Source organism: Fukomys damarensis, unplaced genomic scaffold, assembly GCF_012274545.1.
Source record: "Fukomys damarensis isolate Sample0158 unplaced genomic scaffold, DMR_v1.0_HiC HiC_scaffold_25, whole genome shotgun sequence".
Classification (NCBI taxonomy): Eukaryota; Metazoa; Chordata; class Mammalia; order Rodentia; family Bathyergidae; genus Fukomys; species Fukomys damarensis.
This window is the reverse complement of record NW_022900937.1, coordinates 32,882,956-32,900,648: the sequence shown is the minus strand read 5'-3', so window position 1 is coordinate 32,900,648 and position 17,693 is coordinate 32,882,956. Positions and strand designations below refer to the sequence as shown.

Sequence of the window (17,693 nt, the reverse complement as noted above, 5' to 3'; positions counted from 1 at the left end):
TGGACAGTTTCTCTCCTTTTTTTTTTTTCCTGAACCCCTGGCTAGTCTTAAAAACAAACCAGTTAAAAATAAACACAAAAGCCCCCACCCACCCCAATGTGAATTAGTTCACTTCTCCGGCATCCGCGCTCCTATTTTTAACAAATTTAAAGTGATAGCAAATTCATAAACTTTAGTGCAGGGCACCCCAAGGCACCATGGGCAGTGACACAGAGAGGCTGCGGTGCCCACTGTCAGGTGACTGGCGTCCCTCTGCCCTGCTCCCGAGGGGCCCGGGGCAGTGTAGCTCAGAGGCCTGGCATGGGCTGTGCTCGGACCTGTGGCCCCTGTCCACCCTGCGCTATACGGCTCTGCGTACAAAAAGGACAGGGAGGAGGACATGCCACACCTGGGGGACCATGCCACACCTCAGGGACCATGCCCCACACAGGACATTCCCTGCTGCTGTGCTGAGACAGACCCATCTGCCCAGTCTGCAGGCGGCCTGTTGCATTTTATAGTCCTGGGTGTGCACACGCTGGCCTGCCAGCCCATGCAAGGGAAACAGTGGAAACCAGTTATCTGAGTGTGCGGTTTCCTTCTCTTTGGCCAGAGGCAGAGCCAGACACAGGGTGCCCCTGTTGTCCTGGGGTCCAGTCATCACTGTCCCCAGAGTGCAGCCTCAGTCCAAGCTCGCGTCATAGCGCTGACCATCTAGTTGTTTCTCCTGCCTCTCGGAGCCCAGTGCTCCAAGACACTTTCTTAGCATTGCTGTGCAGAAGGTTTGTTGCTTGGTTTTGTTCTCTTGTTCCTCTCCAAAGGAGCGCTGAGGTTGGGCTCGAGGTACAGGGCCGCAGCCTCTGTGTGGATGACACCCAGGGCGCAGGGTCCAGTGGAGGCCCCCTTGCACCCACAACTGCCCTCCCTTCAGGGTATGCTATGCTGCTGGGATGACCCTAAGCCACCCTGCTCAGAGCCAAACCCCAAAGAAGAAAATCCCACCTCAGAGGGGTCAGGACACCTGGAGAGACGAAGGCTTTGGGGGGTCTTGCAACACTCTGCAGGGTTACCTTGAGGTAATCCCTCACACCTGCACCTGGCTGGAGTACCTGGCCCCTGTGTGCATGAGCACTGTGTGACGTTAGGTGGGGTGACGCTGTTAGTGAAAAGGGCACACCTAATACTCCATCCATCCATACGTGTTCTCATCCATGTGCAAAAGATTTTTAAGCAGCTCCAAAAATAACCCTATGCTAAGCTCTTTTAGCGAGGATAGCTGCTCATAAGGGGCACTGCTCTGCCAGGGCCCATGAAGGGGCACTGGTGGTATAAGGGTGGGGGGTTGCCCCAAGCATGTGGCCCAGCCTAAGTGGGGCTCTCACATGTGTCCTGAGCTGAGCTACATCCACAGGTATGTGCAGTGTCCCCCTCTTGTCCCCTGGCCTCTGTGAGAATTGCAGGTCAAGGGCTGTCTGGGTCACATGTCTGGTCTGCACGGCCAGCCGGAATCTCACTGCCCAGAGCTCCAGCAGGCAGTCCCCAGGTCCCCTGTAAGTCTGGGCCACCTGCTGCAGCACACTGTGCCCTAGTCGCTCGCTCAGCCCCTTGGCTGGCCCATAAGTGATCTGCCGAGGTCCTCATACCTGAATGGGCTGGCACCCTTCAGGCCATAGCCAAGTCGGAGGCAGGCATGGTGCCACTGGAGGAAGGAAAGGACGCCTCCTCTCCCAAGGCTCCGCACTCTTAGCTCGTTCCAGCATGACAGAAGGTTGGAAGGGGGAAGGAGCCGGGGCTCTTCGTGGTGAACCAGCCCCTCATATGCGTGGCCGAGCATGGCAGGCGCCGGCCTGAGTCCCTGTCGCGTGTCTCCGCAGCCAAGCGGTACTGCAAGAACGCCAGCCCCAGCCCCAGCCCAAGCAGCAGCAGCTACGCACCCAGCAGCAGCAGCAACCTGAGCTGCGGCGGTGGCAGCAGCAGCAGCAGCACCTGCAGCAAAAGCAGCTTCGACTACACACACGACATGGAGGCGGCGCACATGGCAGCCACGGCCATCCTCAACCTGTCCACGCGCTGCCGCGAGATGCCACAGAACCTGTCCACCAAGCCACAGGACCTGTGCTCCACGAGGGTACGGCCAGCTACAGGTCACCCGCTCTCAGGGAGGGAGGCGGGCTCCTACAGCTTGTGCAGGGCTCCTCGTGTTCCCTCACCTGTGCGGTGAGCACCGTGGCTCTCATAGCATCCCAGAGGGTGGGTATTCTAAGTCACAGGAAGCCACCCTCACTGGGATCCAGAGTTGTGACCCCAGACAAAGGACATGGGGCACCCTCACTGCAGCCTCGTGGTCACAGGCTGCACCCTTAGCCCAGCGTGGCCACAGACTCGGTGTGCAGGGCTTTTCTATGGTTTATTTTCTTATCAGTCAGCACGCTGTCTGTGCTAAAGCAGGTGAAGAAGGGGCCAAAACTAAGACGTGCAGAGAATCAAGACAGCTGCCTGGCCAGGGCCACTTGGTAGCCGGTTCAAGCCAAGCTCTGCAGCCCAGAGAAGGGGCTGCACCTGTCCACCTGCTCTCAGATGAGCAGGGCACCTCCCTCCACCCCCTGGAGCCAGGGGTCTGCACCCTGAGGTCACGGCCCTAACAGTAGTGTTATAAACGCGTGTCATTTGTGTGAATGTAGAAGGGTCAGTGGTCTTACATTTTTACAGGTGCTTTCTTTTGATAACCTTATCCCTAGGTAGTTTCAAAGCCTGGGGAGCATGCAGTGTTCTTGGTGGTCAGGGTTTGTGTGGAGAAATTCTTCTTTGGCAGGGAAGAAAGATAAGGAGCCCTGTGGATGTTTTTCTTTCTTTCTTGAAATTAAACTCAGAGAATAATTCCGATATTATGTGGCCTACCTCGGCATCCCGGCTTGAGCTCAGGAGAGCACTTAGACAGAGGTCTTTTCTGAAAAGGTTTCTCAGAAGCCACCCCAGGTTGGGCTTCCAGTCCCCCTGCACCCTCCTGCTCCTGCAGTGACATCCGGAGGGAAATGATGCGGGGGACACAGCATTGTCACCCCAGCTCTGGAATCCTGTTTGAACTCAGGACGGTGTTTGAGAGGGAAATGGAGGACTATTGGGGACATTTGTGTTTCTCTACTGTCTGTGCTCTTGTGGCCCGCAAGTGTCTCCTCTGAAGAATCCTTAGCCTTCTTGAAGGTTTCTTTATATTCAAAACCCAAAGGCTCACTGCACTTCCTGGCCTAAGAGTTGTGCAGACTGCAGGTGTTTGACACCCAGACCAGCAGAAAGGAATCCAGCCACCAGGCCTTTGGACTGGGATTCTTCTCCCTCTCTACACAGGATTTCCTATTAGAAGGAAAATTCTACTTCCTTCATCTGCTCAACTTCTTCCTCTTTTCAATTCTTGAAATATCAGCATGAGTGAATCGAAAGGAAATATTTTAAGCTGCCATATATATGTATTCACACACGTACATGCACACATATTTTTGATCTACAAGGAAATCAAAATTTAGCGTGGTGGTGTAGACCTGTAATCTCAGCACTCTGAGAGGCTGAGGCAGGAGGATGAGAAGCTCCAACTCAGCCTGGGTGACTTAGTGACCAGTGAAACCTGATTTGAAAATTTTTTTTTAAAAAAGGCTGAGGGTGTAACTCAGTGCAAAAGCCTTATGCTCGGTCTTCATCCTGCAGGGGAAAAGCTCCAGCCACCAGGCCTTTGGACTGGGATTCTTCTCCCTCTCTACACAGGATTTCCTATTAGAAGGAAAATTCTACTTCCTTCATCTGCTCAACTTCTTCCTCTTTTCAATTCTTGAAATATCAGCATGAGTGAATCGAAAGGAAATATTTTAAGCTGCCATATATATGTATTCACACACGTACATGCACACATATTTTTGATCTACAAGGAAATCAAAATTTAGCGTGGTGGTGTAGACCTGTAATCTCAGCACTCTGAGAGGCTGAGGCAGGAGGATGAGAAGCTCCAACTCAGCCTGGGTGACTTAGTGACCAGTGAAACCTGATTTGAAAATTTTTTTTTAAAAAAGGCTGAGGGTGTAACTCAGTGCAAAAGCCTTATGCTCGGTCTTCATCCTGCAGTGGGGAAAAGCATTTCATTGAATTTCTTCTGGCCCAGCTCTCTTGTAAAAATAGAGATGTCCTGTGTGGGGCAAAGTAGAAAGAAAGGGGGAGGAAATAAAAGATGATAGAGAAGTGGGTGGAGAGAGGGAGATGTTCCTCGAGCCAGGAAACCACATGGCCCCTGACCACGTGGGTTCCCAAGGCAGCCGTGTCAGGGACCACAGTGGGGGCTGACTGAGTGACTTACAGGGTGTCCCGGCCAGGTCACGCCAAGCCCACGATCCACCCTTCTGCCCACAGAACCCCGACATGGAGGTGGATGAGAACGGCACCCTGGACCTCAGCATGAACAAGCAGAGGCCGCGGGACAGCTGCTGCCCCGTCCTGACGCCTCTGGAGCCCATGTCCCCCCAGCAGCAGGCGGTGATGAGCACCAGGTGCTTCCAGCTGAGCGAAGGGGACTGCTGGGACTTGCCAGTGGACTACACCAAGATGAAGCCCCGGCGGGTGGATGAGGATGACCCCAAAGAGATCACGGTACGTCTTTCCATGACATGGTCTGCACTCTCTATGAGGTGGTAAGCAGGATCCTGGAAATGCAGACGGTGGCACACAGAACTGTGATCCCAGCAACTAGAGAGGCTGAGGCAGGAGGGTCTCAAGTTTAAGACCAGCCTAGCCTAGTGAGACCCTGTCTCCCAAAATGAAACAAAAACAAAAACATTTGCACATCCCTCAGGGGAAAATATAAGATGTGATTAAAAACTAGGGTGAATATTTACATTTTAACATGTATTACAGTGAAAGTCACACTACCATGAATCCCCCACCCCTTACCACTTCCTGCAGCAGCTCTGGAATTCTCCTTTGTGAGGGTCTTTAGCTGCACTGTCCTGGCTGCCTCGATGTTCTGAATGGTTTCAAAACATCTCCCTTTCATGGTCATTTAATGACTTTGGGGTCGAGCCGGGAGTCCCACAGTGCCAGATCAAGTGACTAAGGTGGATGAGGACACAACGTTGTGTTTTTATGAGTCTGCCTTTCTGTTGGATGGCGCTGGGCAGCAGAATTCACTGTATTTTTTGCCACACCTGGTGAAGACCCTCAGGAAGGAGAACTCGGAGCTGCTGCAGGAAATGGCCAGAACAATGAGATGAGTGTGTTCAAAGTGAGGGGAAAGATTTTAAGGGGGCTAAAGGCAATGTGTCTTTTACTGTAACAACAATCTTTTTAATTCAGACTTTCATCTTGTATTTTGACCACCCTTATGCATTTCCTCTTTAATCATGACCTTTAGCTAATTAGGACTTATAAAAAGAAATGTTTTGTTGACCTGGAAGAGATGTGCGATTGACATTGATTTAACTGACAGAAACTCTTTTAAATTTTACTTTCTATCATGTATGTTAGACAAAATTACAAATAGTTTCACTAGGAAAATACATAAACAGCACCTCAGTTCTTTTCTAAAGAAAATAGTGTTTTCTTTGTTGACAGAAAATTATAATGAGAGTGTTAAATACTTAGATGGTTACCTGTGTGCTCTTTAAAACTAAGGACAGCTCTTCTCTAAGGAAACAAAATATTCAGAAAATTTGAGTCTTGCCTTGAAAACATTATTTTAGTACAAACACTAAATCCTTGCTTATGACAAATTATTGAACCAACTGTGCCAAGGCACAGTGTCAAAGTTCAAATTTTCAAATTCAGGTCCTTGAGGTAGATATACTACTCCTTGGAATAAAAATTAAAAGTGGAGAATTATTTTTTCTTTACTGGAGTGACTTTTTCAGTATTCATGTCGAAAACTATGACATCTTCTTTGTTCACTGTAAAATGGAAAATTTTTGAGAGGAGTAAAGGGACAACCATCAGGCCAGGCGTGGTGGTGCACGCCTGTAATCCCAGCATTCGGGAAGCTGGGGCAGGAGGATCACTGTGAATTCATGACCAGCCTGGACTACATAGTGAGTTCCAGGTCAGTCTCAACTACATAGTGAGACCCTGTCTCAAAAAAACCAAAAAAAAAAAGGGACAACTATCAGAGCAATTCCATCAACATAAACAAGAACATAGAGAGAGAAACATTAGCTCTGTGAAGGAACTGGCAGGGAAAGCACCTGCTTACCTAAGAGCCTGTTGTTATTTTGTTATTGTTGTTTGATTGTTCGTTGTGGTACCAGTGATTGAACTCAAGACCTTGCGTTTGCGAGAAGATGTGACACCACTGAGCTAAATCCCCGGCCCAGAGCCTGTTATTTTTGTTCTTCAAATTGATTTGAGTATACAGGCATTGGATAATTAATTAATTCATTTTAAAAATCTGAGGGGCTAGCTCAATTTCTAAGTATTTTTTTTCTCCCCTGCAGTGTTAAAATCATTACTGCCAAAAGAGAGCATGGTAGTTGAATTCCCAGATTTATTTAAATTAAAGGAAGCGTTTTCATGACAAATTCAGAAGTCAAATCACTAAGGACAAGATTTAGACAGCTCATGCGCTCATCACTGCCACCCATAGGAATATCAGGGTTACTGCAAGTTACCACTCAGAGAAAGGTACCTGTTCTGTAACAAAGACACCGCCTAAGAATAATTTAAAGTACGGCATGAACAGGATTGTTCTGTCTACCAGGGACGAGTAAGATCTCTATTCTGAAATAGATTCTGCGGTGGCCCAGGTCTGTTCAGGGCAGTGTTAAACCCAGGTGTCAGCAGAGGTCCCTGGTGACCGGCCTGTCACCACCAGTCCTGCTGCTGCTGGCCATCTGTCCTGGAGAGCAGCTGGTGGACAAACCAGGCCTCATCTGCAGCAGAGGCCTTGTCAGGACAGAGATGCAATGGGTTCTCAGTGCGTGGGGTAAGAGGTGGGCCGCAGAGAAGGCCACCCTGTGTGCGTGTCACCCTGTATGGTTCAAGCTGTGCTTTGTCTGCAGCCGGAAGATTTGGACCCGTTCCAGGAGGCTCTGGAAGAGAGAAGGTACCCTGGGGAGGTGACCATCCCAAGCCCCAAACCCAAGTACCCCCAGTGCAAGGACAGCAAAAAGGATTTGATAACGTAAGCATAACAGGAGATGTCAACAAGAGTCTCCTCCGCCCTCCCTCTCCTTGGCTTCCCTTAAGACCGATGGCTGTGTCGCGCCTGGCCGGGTGAGCATGCTCCTTCGAGGCACACAGAGCCTCCGGCTGCAGCGCGCGGAGAGAGAGGCGAGGCCACCTGCTGTTCGCAATGACGCAATGACGCTCTGTCGTTTGCAGGCGCCATTCCATCAAACCTGTGCGCTCGCAGCTTCTCCTCAGGGACCTCGCCCCCTTGCAGACATTGCAGCTAAACTGGAAACAATGAAACTTTTTTACGAGTTTTTTTTTTTTAAACATACTTACTATTTTGGCTGTTTTTTTGTTTTTGTTTTTGTTTGGTGGCAGATGTCCAACTCCGGGGTGTGATGGGAGTGGTCATGTGACTGGTAATTACGCCTCACACAGAAGGTGTGACTTTATTTTTTTTCATGGTGGATTCTGTCTTTTCAATTTATTGTTTTCAGCTTACCTCAACAATGCTGTCAAAGTAAAAATGTTGAATTCTGTGTCAACCCTTTAAGTGCTCTATGTTGACCTTCCAAAGCATGCCAACCATTGTGTTGTATAATGTCTTTTACCTCGAGCTTCCTAAATTTGGGCACCTCTTCTCAGACATTTAAACCAAAGAGCTCAAATATTTTATCTTTTTTTTAAAGAAAGTTTATTAACAGAGTTTTCTTGAATTTATATTTGCACATATTTAGAGTTCATTGTAAGAAAAAAATTCAATATACAGCACTGGCACCATCGCTTTTCTGCATTGACCTCTTTTCATTTAAATTCGGTTGTATGTTGTGTTTGTCCGGGTGGCTCTGCTACCTCGAGGGTCACTCACCTGCTCCTCCCGGCCTGTCTTACAGTCTGTCTGGCTGCCCACTGGCTGATAAAAGCATTCGAAGTATGTTGGCCACCAGCTCACAAGAACTCAAGTAAGCATTCATGACAATCATTCTCTTTTTTAAAATCTCTGCACTCATTAGTTCACAATAAGAAATGATGCGTCACTGGAAAAGAAAAGAAATGTCTTTGAAAGAATCACCTATGACATCAGTGCCCTATTTTAGTTCAAAGGACCAAGGTCTCCAAGTTTCAGCCTTATTTCTAGACAATCCAGTCTGCCTTTTTCCCTTGTATGAATGTCTAGTCCTTTCCCATGCCCCACTTTCTGTCTAGAACTTTCTGAGGCACAGGAATTGTCTTGTCAGATTTATGTGCACCCATCAGCCAAAGTGTAGAGTGACTCAAACTCTTAGCAGTGCTTACAATTTAAAGGATCAAAACTAAGCTTTTAAGTGAAAAATTAGTATAATTGCTTAAAATATGAATACTTAAGGGCACTTAGGATAAAAATCTGCCATGATAATAACTAACCCTTACCTACACTGTGGTCTTGGTGATACTGCTCTGGACAGTGATATCTCAGTTCACAAGCCTATGTAGTGATGGTGACCAGCTGCACACATGCACACACACACACACACACACCTTTCTAGTAGTTTTGCCTCCTCTCCTCCGTGCCTATGATTTTTAAGTACAAATCTAGCAAAATGATGAAAACACCACTGTCCTGTCCGTACTCCAGGCCCAATTTTCCTCCTCTGCAAGTGTGTTTGCCACATCCAGGCCCTGCACAAGTTTGGGGAGTAGTTTAGTCCAGGTTATGAGAAGTGAGCAGTGATGGTTGAATGTTTGTAAGGAAAGAGGGCAAGATTTGACAATCCCACAGCATCCTGAGAACCAAGAGTCCCCCAAGTAATGGTTTCTCTGTCTGACATGTCCTATCATGGTATCATTTTGCTAGATTTTGATCTTGTTTGGAAGGTGTTAGTATCCACGCCATGTTGATCTCCCTCCCAGCCCTCCACCCACACCCGTCCAGGTCCCATGACCATACACCAAGGGTACCGCTGGGTCAGGATTTTGTTTCATGCCCTGTCATCTTTTGCAGGATCCCTGTCCAAGGCCCTAGTGCCATAGACCAGCTGTTCATGTTCAGTGACTTCCTGAACTAGCCCCTCCGTCACCAGCCTCTGGGCTCTCTCTTCTTGGATGGTAAACAGCTGGAGGGCTTGCTCTTTCTTCACAAAGTATAGCACCATCCAAAGCAGTGCCTGACGGACACGTATCTTTAAACTATCAGAACGGACAGCGTTAGTGGCTGGAACAATTCCACACACTTTGTTCAGGCATCTTTTAATCACGGCTTCAATCCACATTTCTCCTTCCTGGTCAAAACGTGACTAACTGCACTTGGAACGTGTCCAACACATCTGAACATGGTGGCAGCATTCCTTTGAATTTCTTGATGAGGAATACTTTGCAAAAGCTTGGCGTGTCTCCAGTTTCAACAGGCCAGCTGCACATAAGAAAATAGCCCTTGCGCTGCTAGCATCCAGTGTTGCTTCTACCGTTAGTATCTCAAGAGTCCCATGACCAGAGCATTTTTCTTGTGGTTCTGTTTGCGCTGCTTGCATTCTTTAGCATTGGGCTTGGAAGGTTATGTTGTTGGTCTGGATCCCAAGCAGACCTGCTCCTTCTCCAGTTTCTGCATTTTCTTATCTCATCTCGTCTTGGGAGAGGGTATGATGGTCCTTCCATCATCATCTTCACAGGGAAGCGTTTCTCTCTCACATCCTCCAGGGAAACGTGGAACTCACCAGCACCCTCCTTCCTGCCTCTTCCCAGAGGCGGATCACATCATCCTGAGGGCAGATGGCCTTTGCCTAACTTTGAGCTCAAAAACGTGTGTTTCCAGCCCTGTCTTTGCAAGTAAGTCCTGTTCCACTTGACCCTGGCTGGAAAATCCAAACTTGACACATTTCCTGAAACAGTCTGTTTCTATCCATGGATCTTTAAAGCCAACGATTTCCGTTAAATATCTTCCAGAAAGAGACTAACATTTAAATGACCAGTTTTCGCTTGATGGCTAATGTCTTCCTAAACTGAGGAAACCATGGACCTTACCAATTTTTAACATTTTAATTGTGAACCTGCATCTGTCACTTTGCTGGATAATTCAGAAAGGGCTATTGGGTAACAAATTCAAAGAAGGGTGGACCAACCCCGTTAGGATCTGCAGCCATTTTCCTTTGGATCTGTGTGTGCCTGAGCCCTTTTCAATGTGTCATTCGTTATTCATTTACCCCTTTAGAAGCTTGGTCACTTCCTACAGCAGCCTTTTATGTAAGCAAGAAAGTGGGGTCTCCATTCACTGTACGAAGCCACACTCTCTAATTTGTTAAAGACAGTTGAGGAAGGGGATTCCTGTTACCTCAGATATTTTCTTTGCTATGCATCAGCTAATGCGAGGAACTTTTGGGAAATTTTCCTCTTCTCACACCCGACCCTAAAGTTTTGTGTTGGGCCATTATCACAACATTCTTGACCAGGGACAAGATGAATTTTTCCAGATAAACCCTAGGTCCTGGATCCTCTTTGGCTTCCTCTGCTCACTTATAATCCAGAGTGACAGTTGGTTTAAAAGGAAATCAGTAATTTTGTGTCTAATCGTGTACAATGTGTAAACTTGAAAATGTATTAAAGTGCAATGTATACATGAATTTTATTCCAAATCTGGAGCTCTGCCTTCCCTGGCCCCTGATCCCTAGTCCCTCGAATGTAGACACACACTTGGTCACTTGGAGAGCATGGTAGGGCTTGAGGGAGATGGAGTCGGAGCCCTGGGCACGGGTGGGTGGAGCAAGGGAGGTGTGAGGAGTAAAGAATGTCCTTTTCTAAGATTCTCTGAAGGAAGTGAGGAGGACAAGATCAGAAACCATTGCCCTACAGGGGCCAGTCTCGGTGGAGCCCCTTTGCCCAACTCCTGGGGCAGGCGGAGTTGCAGATACCCATGGTGCTCAGGAACCAATTTAAACCAACATGATCAGATTTGAATCAGGCAGTTATCTCTTAGGATGGAGCCTAGCTTGGCTTCCATCTGTGCTCTGATGGGCCAGATTTGATGCCTTCTTCATATGCATGCCTGTGTCTCAAGATCCCCCTGGGCCTTTGTTAACATCCGGCCCCTCAGCAAGTACGGCTGTGGGCCACTGACTCGTCTTTGCTTCTTCATGTCTGACCTTTGATTTAATCATCGTGGGCATGGGGGACCCTACTTCTGGCCTTTAAAATATTCGCTTGTGGGTTCTGGAGCCCCTAGGCAAGCAGCCTGGGTATTTTTAGCTTAGGCATACAGTAATTTTAACCGCGTATAACATAAACCTTTTTTTTTTAAACCTGATTACATTTATTTTTCAAGTGAACCGGAAATCAAAGAATTAGAACTTTGAACTTGGGTCAAAATATAAGGCTGCTTATTTCTAGACTGTCCCCGGGGCTTACACACTCTGCTGTAAACCTGACACACGTGCCAGGCAGTGATTGGCCGGGACCTAACAGGAAATCACTCATCCCGCAGTGGCGCTGTCTAGGGAGCAGGAGTTTATATGCATTATCGGCCTCATTTCTATTATCTTTTGCCTTCTCCATTTACAACAGTAAATGCATAACTTTGGGAATTACAGCTGCCCTGACTCAGGGCTGGTTTCCATTGACAGCTGGGTTTCCTAAGGCGAGGGTCATAGTGGCTGCTGTGTAGGCGAAGCCTCTTTACACAGAGAGTCATCATGAGACCCCTGCCTCCGTGGGGAAGGGCTCCTTTCACTCCAGAGGTTGCCCCACAGCCTCTCCTGGTTAGGAAGCCTCGTCCTCCCCAGCACTGCCTGGGCTGACCCAGGTGCCTGGTGGCGCAGTCTCCTGTGCAGGACAGTGGTGTCTGGGTGAGAAGTGCCCAGCAGTCCCAGCCCTGCCCCAGCCCTCCCGCGGCCACAGAGGCTCCTGCCTGCAGAGAATGCTCCCCAAGTCTGTGGCTGGGGTGTCAGCAATGTGAGGCAAGGTGCTGGAGGGCCCAGGGGAAAGAGGGGAGGCCCAGAGGTGTGGGAGCTGGTCACTCCTGTAGCTGTGTGGGTGCACAGGTAGTAAGTGGTGACAGTGACGCCTGAGCTAAGTTTTCCATATACCGTGCGGCCTCCTCCAACTCCCTGAGAGGTGGACTTTCCATCAGAATTGGAGTTTGTGTTAAGTGTGGCTATAGACACGCACGCGCACACACACTCATGCATGCACACATGAACACAGTAACTGCACACACTCATGCACACGCACCACACACATGTGCAAACATGCTCCTGCACACTCACATACATAGATGCATGTGCACCAGTGCGTTCTTGTGCACACATACATGCATGCGCACACACACAGCAACCCATTTGTGCACACACCAGCACACACCAATATGCTCTCGTACACACACACTTTCATATACACATGTGCACACATGGGGACACACATGCACGCGCTCAGGCACATGCCAACATACTTGTGCATGCACATGTGTGCAGTGGCACCCACATTTGCATGATCTTGCACACACTCGCACACATTGGCATCCTCATTCGTGCACACACCAGCACACCCTTGAACACATTTACGCACACAAATGTTTGGTCTCATGCACTTTTCTTGTCGCCACACAGGGAGTTAAACTGGGTTGGCCTGGTGATGTGGAAGGGATGTGGAAGGTGATATGATAAAGGGGTATTACAGATATTACATCCCTTCATCACACCCAAGGTGGAAATCTTCACGTTCACTTATCATAATCAGCTGAATGCATTTGGTACTTTGCTCCTGCAGGGACCCAGTTCTACCATTTCTATTTCAACATCTATAAAAGGTTATAAAGTTTGCTCTTTAGCATTTTTTAAATACTCTACAAAATACAGCTTGTTGCTGATCATCTTTTCTTTTTCATCCTAATGCTGCAGTCGACAAGTTCACTGTAGGAAATACAGTTAAGCACAACTGCAGTAAAATTTCTAAAATGAGAATGTTCGAGGGTGACATCACACACACACAAACACACACACACACACACACACACACACACACACACGCCCCATATGACTGATAAACTGAAGCAGGACCGTGCAGGTAATGACAGCTCACTGCCTTTCCCATGAAGGAGGGGAAGGTGAGAAGACTCTAAGTCTCCTTCTGTCCCTGCTGTGCCTGTCCTGAAGGGGGAGCCAGCCAGGGGCCCAGGTGGGTGGAAGCAGCCTAACATTGGCCCCACAGGCATCGAGTTTGCTGTGTCTGTGAGGTTCCAGGCCTGAGTCCTCCTCCCATTTCCTCTCCCCCAGCAGTGAGGGTAGGGAGCCCAGTGTGACAGCGCTGTGTGGCCTGAGGTCTCCCAGCATTCTCTCGTGCCGAGTGCTCTGTGGACCTGCTCTTTGTCCCTGGTGGTTCTGATGCCGGTTGGTTGTTTGCATTTGTGAATAATTGCAATTTGTGCGTGCTTATCTCTTAACACACACATCCAAAGCACCCTCACATGAGCCCACTGAGCCCATCTGGTGTCTGAGTTCACATCTCAGGGTTCTGAGAAAGGGGGAACAATTTAGAAACCCCCTCAGCTCATTGCTTTCTCACGTGGAGGCATAAACCATGCAAAGACATGTTCAGGGACACTGCAGACAGTAAAATTCCATTTGTAAATTTATTTCAGAGACATCTAGTCCATGCCCAGGGATAAGACACAGTCTGTGCCTTTCAGGAACTCATGATCAGGTCTGAGAGCAAACCAAAGGGGAGAATCCATATAAATCCAGATATTCCCTGGTGATTCAGCGTCGAATATACACAATGTCATGGGATAGGCCAGAGCAGCCTTGGGGACCGTGAGAGCCCACCATGGGCAGCTCAGTGAGGGTGTCTGACTCGATGTGGAAAGAGGTTCACACTGAGGAGAGTGTCGTGGACCCCAAGGCAGAGCAAGCCAGGCTACCACAAATGGATTGGTCTGCCTGGGGCAGAGGACACAGCTGGCGAGGACGGCAGGGATGTGAGGACAGCGTTACTAGAGAGGATCATGGTCATAGTCCTCAAACTCAGCATGACCAGGAGGACTGCGCCAAGCCCAGAAGTTGGCTGCAGGTGGTGCTGGGGGCAGGGCGTCCCAGAGGCCTCAGGAGAGAGGCAGGATGAGAGTCTAGACTGTAATTCCAGGCACTGCTGTGGTTTCTGGACCCTTACTGGAGAGGAGTGCAGGTGTGAGTCTGGAGAGACCACACAGCCCCTGACAGAACTGTCAGGAATCAGCTTGGAGGTCAGTGTTAGAACAATGGCTTCTTGTAGGGAACCACGAGCCGTGCCTGACCGGAAATGTGGTTTTCACAGCAGGAGGCTCATTGGACCGGACAGGGCTCAGTGCCCTCTGTAAGGCAAAAAAAGGTTGGACCACTGAGCCTAGCCTTGAAAATAAACACTATTCTCAAGTTTTTTCATTGATGTTTCTTCATTCATTATTGTGAAAACAAATAGAACATAGCGGATATAGATATAGCATCCTCCGGCCCGCAGTGTGAAAACATGTAGCCCAGCAGGGGCCTCGCAGAAGAGCTTTGCGGACCAGGCCTTCCTGTGGACTAGGCCTTCTGCTGGCCTCCCCTTAGCAATCGGCACCCGTGTGGCCTGGCTTCGATTCTCAGTGTGCCCCACTCCATTGCTTCACCTGCAAGACCATCTTCCAAGCAGTTACTACAGCCTAGGTACAGCCGAGCTGAGAGACGAAGGCTCCGGACCACCCATCCCAGGGCTGGAGGTGACACTTCACTCTTCAGGAAGCTGGCTGTTTCCACAGGTTTCGTTGCAGCACAGTTGGGGCTCCTTTTAAGTTCCGAATAAGGCCACAGGCAGCTTTTCCTTATGAAATATTACGTAGCATTCCGTTCTTCCCTTCGGAAATTAGGAGGCCTTCAGTACAGATGTCATTAACTCCATCTTCTTACTTTCAAACAAATAAGAAACACTTCACCAAGTCAAATGTAAAATAATACCTCTTACAAAGACCATTGGGAAATTTTTCCAGCTTTTTCCTTTTTTTATTTTTGTTTTCACTAGTCTACGTTTGCAGTACATGATGTTTACACTCCTTGTGGGGAGCTGGTACATGTACACAAAACGTCTTAATTCTTTTCACATCCCTTTTCCCTCCCCTCCCTCCATCTCCTGGTCTCCTTCCCTTTTGCCGGAGATCTATTCTCCCTGTTTCCTATCATCTATCTTTTTTTTTTTTGCTCTTTAATTTATTTATACTTCAGGTTTCTCATAAAAGAGAAACCATGTGATATTTAAGCTCATTTATCTGATTCATTTCACTTGATATTGTGGTCTCCAGGCACATCCATTTTCCTACAAATGACTCATTTGTCCTTCTTTATGGCAGAGTAGTGCTCCATTGTGTCTAAATACTACATTTTCTGTATCCGCTTATCTGTTGATGGGTATGTAGACTGCTCCCAAAATTTAGCTATTTACTATACACTCTAATTTCTTGAACTTCTGAAATCCTTTTTTTTTAACCATAGAGCATATTTTATGCACATGAACAAAATGAGACATTGATGTTCCTTATAGTTTTAAATACTGAATTTTAAAGATATTTCCAATATACATACATGTATTTATTAACTTGTAAATATATATTATAAATTATGCACACACACACACACACACACACACACCTTTTGTGGTCCTAAGACAGCAGTTCAAAGCCAGGCATCTTTTCTTTCATGACACACATTAAATTCTCTGAGTTTTAGTCCGATATTTTGTCTGGCTAAGTTTGGCTTCTCCTCCTTATCAGGAATGGCCCCAATTTTATCTGGGCCTCTGCTCACCTGGGGTAATCCCGAGAAACAAGCCCACCTAGACTTCCTGGGGCTCTGGATCGACCAGACACAGAGCCCGTGGCAAGCTGAGCAGCAAGACCATGCTGAGAAGTCTGGCTTGTAATACAAGGTTACATCGGCCTTTAATTGCAAATCTGAGGTTTTAATCTAGTAAACACTTCACTAATTTATAGTTCCCCAGAGCAGAATGAACGAAATTAGAAATAAAGTAGATGTTCCCTTTGGGAAATTATTGACAAGGATTTTGGAGGGAATTTATTTCCTGGCAGTTTCAGGAGAGAGAATCCCTCTCTCCAGAGTTGTTTCCTGATTAGAGATGCTTGGACAGGACCCAGGGCTGTTTGTGGGCAGGGAGGACTGGCCTTGGGGACAGTCACAGCAGCCCTGCAGATCTACCTGTCTGAATTTTTAACCCATTTATGTATTTACTCTTAAACCCAGCCCACATGTGCTCTCCCAGGAGTGACAGTTCCAGGACACCCCGTCTCATCTGCTCTGTGCTTCTGTTGCATCTTTACAGAAAGAATTATATCCCAGGCACTACCGAATTCCCCTCCAATTCTAATTCCCATCCAATTTATTTGAAATTATCTAGGCACCATAGGTGAGGTGCTTAGATGCTCTCTGTTTGGAATTGAGAGATAGAAATGTCCTGTCTCCCTGCAAAGAGAAATGCAGACTATCTGGTGGCAGGAACTGGTGAGACATCCCACTGTTTCCCACCGTCTTTCAGGAGAGAGCATTCAGACCAATGCTTTCCGGTAACTTTGCCTCCGTAGAATAAGTGCCAGTAGAACCCTCCGGAATGGTGGGAGGCTTGTTTTCTGCTGAGCCTTACACCAGTCCTGGGCCACTTGGAAGTGAGACTCTAACTACATTTAGTGTTTATTAATCCAAATTTTAATAGCCACCTGTAGCAAGCAGACCCACATATGGAGCAATGCCAGATACAATCAACTTCGCTGTCTTTGTTCTTATGTATTTTTACCACATTCTGATAAGCACTTAGGAAGATTTCACTCCTGCACCTGAACAATGCAGCAATTTTCCTGAGCATTTGGGCAGTCAGTGTTTTTTGTTATAGATTAACCCACTGGCAAGTCAACTGATCCTTTTTACTTGTGTACTGTTCTTTTTATGATTAGTGTAGTGGGTAGATTAAATATGGTTTCACAGTACTGCTATCAGACTAGAACACTTGCACATTGCATAGTAAAAGAAACAGCAGCCTCATTCCATGGTTCAAGTGTAACTGAATCTGATACCAGTTAGTAGAAAGATTTACTTCTTCATTTACTTATTTATTTGGCCCTAGGGACTGAACTCAACCCCTTGCCCTGAGCTACATGTCTGGCCCTTTTTTATTTTTTTATTTTGAGTCAAGGTCTCACTAACTCAAACTTATGATCCTCTGGTTTCAGCCTCCCGAAGTGCTGATTTTATTTTTAAAAGATATTCAGCTTTATGGACATATACACATGTGCAGGAATTCAGAATTGGCAATCGCAGTGTCACCGAAGTGGCCCTTTGGCCCTCTCTTCCCCGCGTGTCCCCAAGGTCGTAAGCAGGTTCATTAAAAGTCCCAGGACTTCCGGCTGTGAGATGCCAGCTTCCTGCTTGTGTCTTAACCATTCCCTTCTGAGCCTGTCTGCTGCTAGCGGCCTCCCAGGAGGAAACAGCCTGCCCAGCTAGGAGGGCCAAGTGCGGCAGAGCTTCCCTGTCCTACTTTTTCTTCCTGTCCTAAATTGTGCAGGTGCCAAAATAATGCACTTTTTTTTTTTTTTTTTTTTT

At 47.6% G+C, this 17,693-nt stretch overlaps 1 protein-coding gene across 16 annotated transcripts in view; it reads left to right on the top strand.

Annotated features, from left to right (window-relative positions):
• The window catches only part of Myt1l (myelin transcription factor 1 like), a 382,656-nt gene that overhangs the window by 319,031 nt on the left and 45,932 nt on the right, over positions 1 to 17,693 (top strand). For all 16 annotated transcript variants that reach the window (XM_010629088.3, XM_010629085.2, XM_033756162.1 and 13 more), the window contains 4 exons: positions 1,854 to 2,107; positions 4,372 to 4,608; positions 7,005 to 7,126; positions 8,010 to 8,078. In XM_010629088.3, coding sequence (XP_010627390.1) covers positions 1,854 to 2,107; positions 4,372 to 4,608; positions 7,005 to 7,126; positions 8,010 to 8,078 — 682 coding nt within the window. The remainder of the gene's footprint in view (positions 1 to 1,853; positions 2,108 to 4,371; positions 4,609 to 7,004; positions 7,127 to 8,009; positions 8,079 to 17,693) is intronic.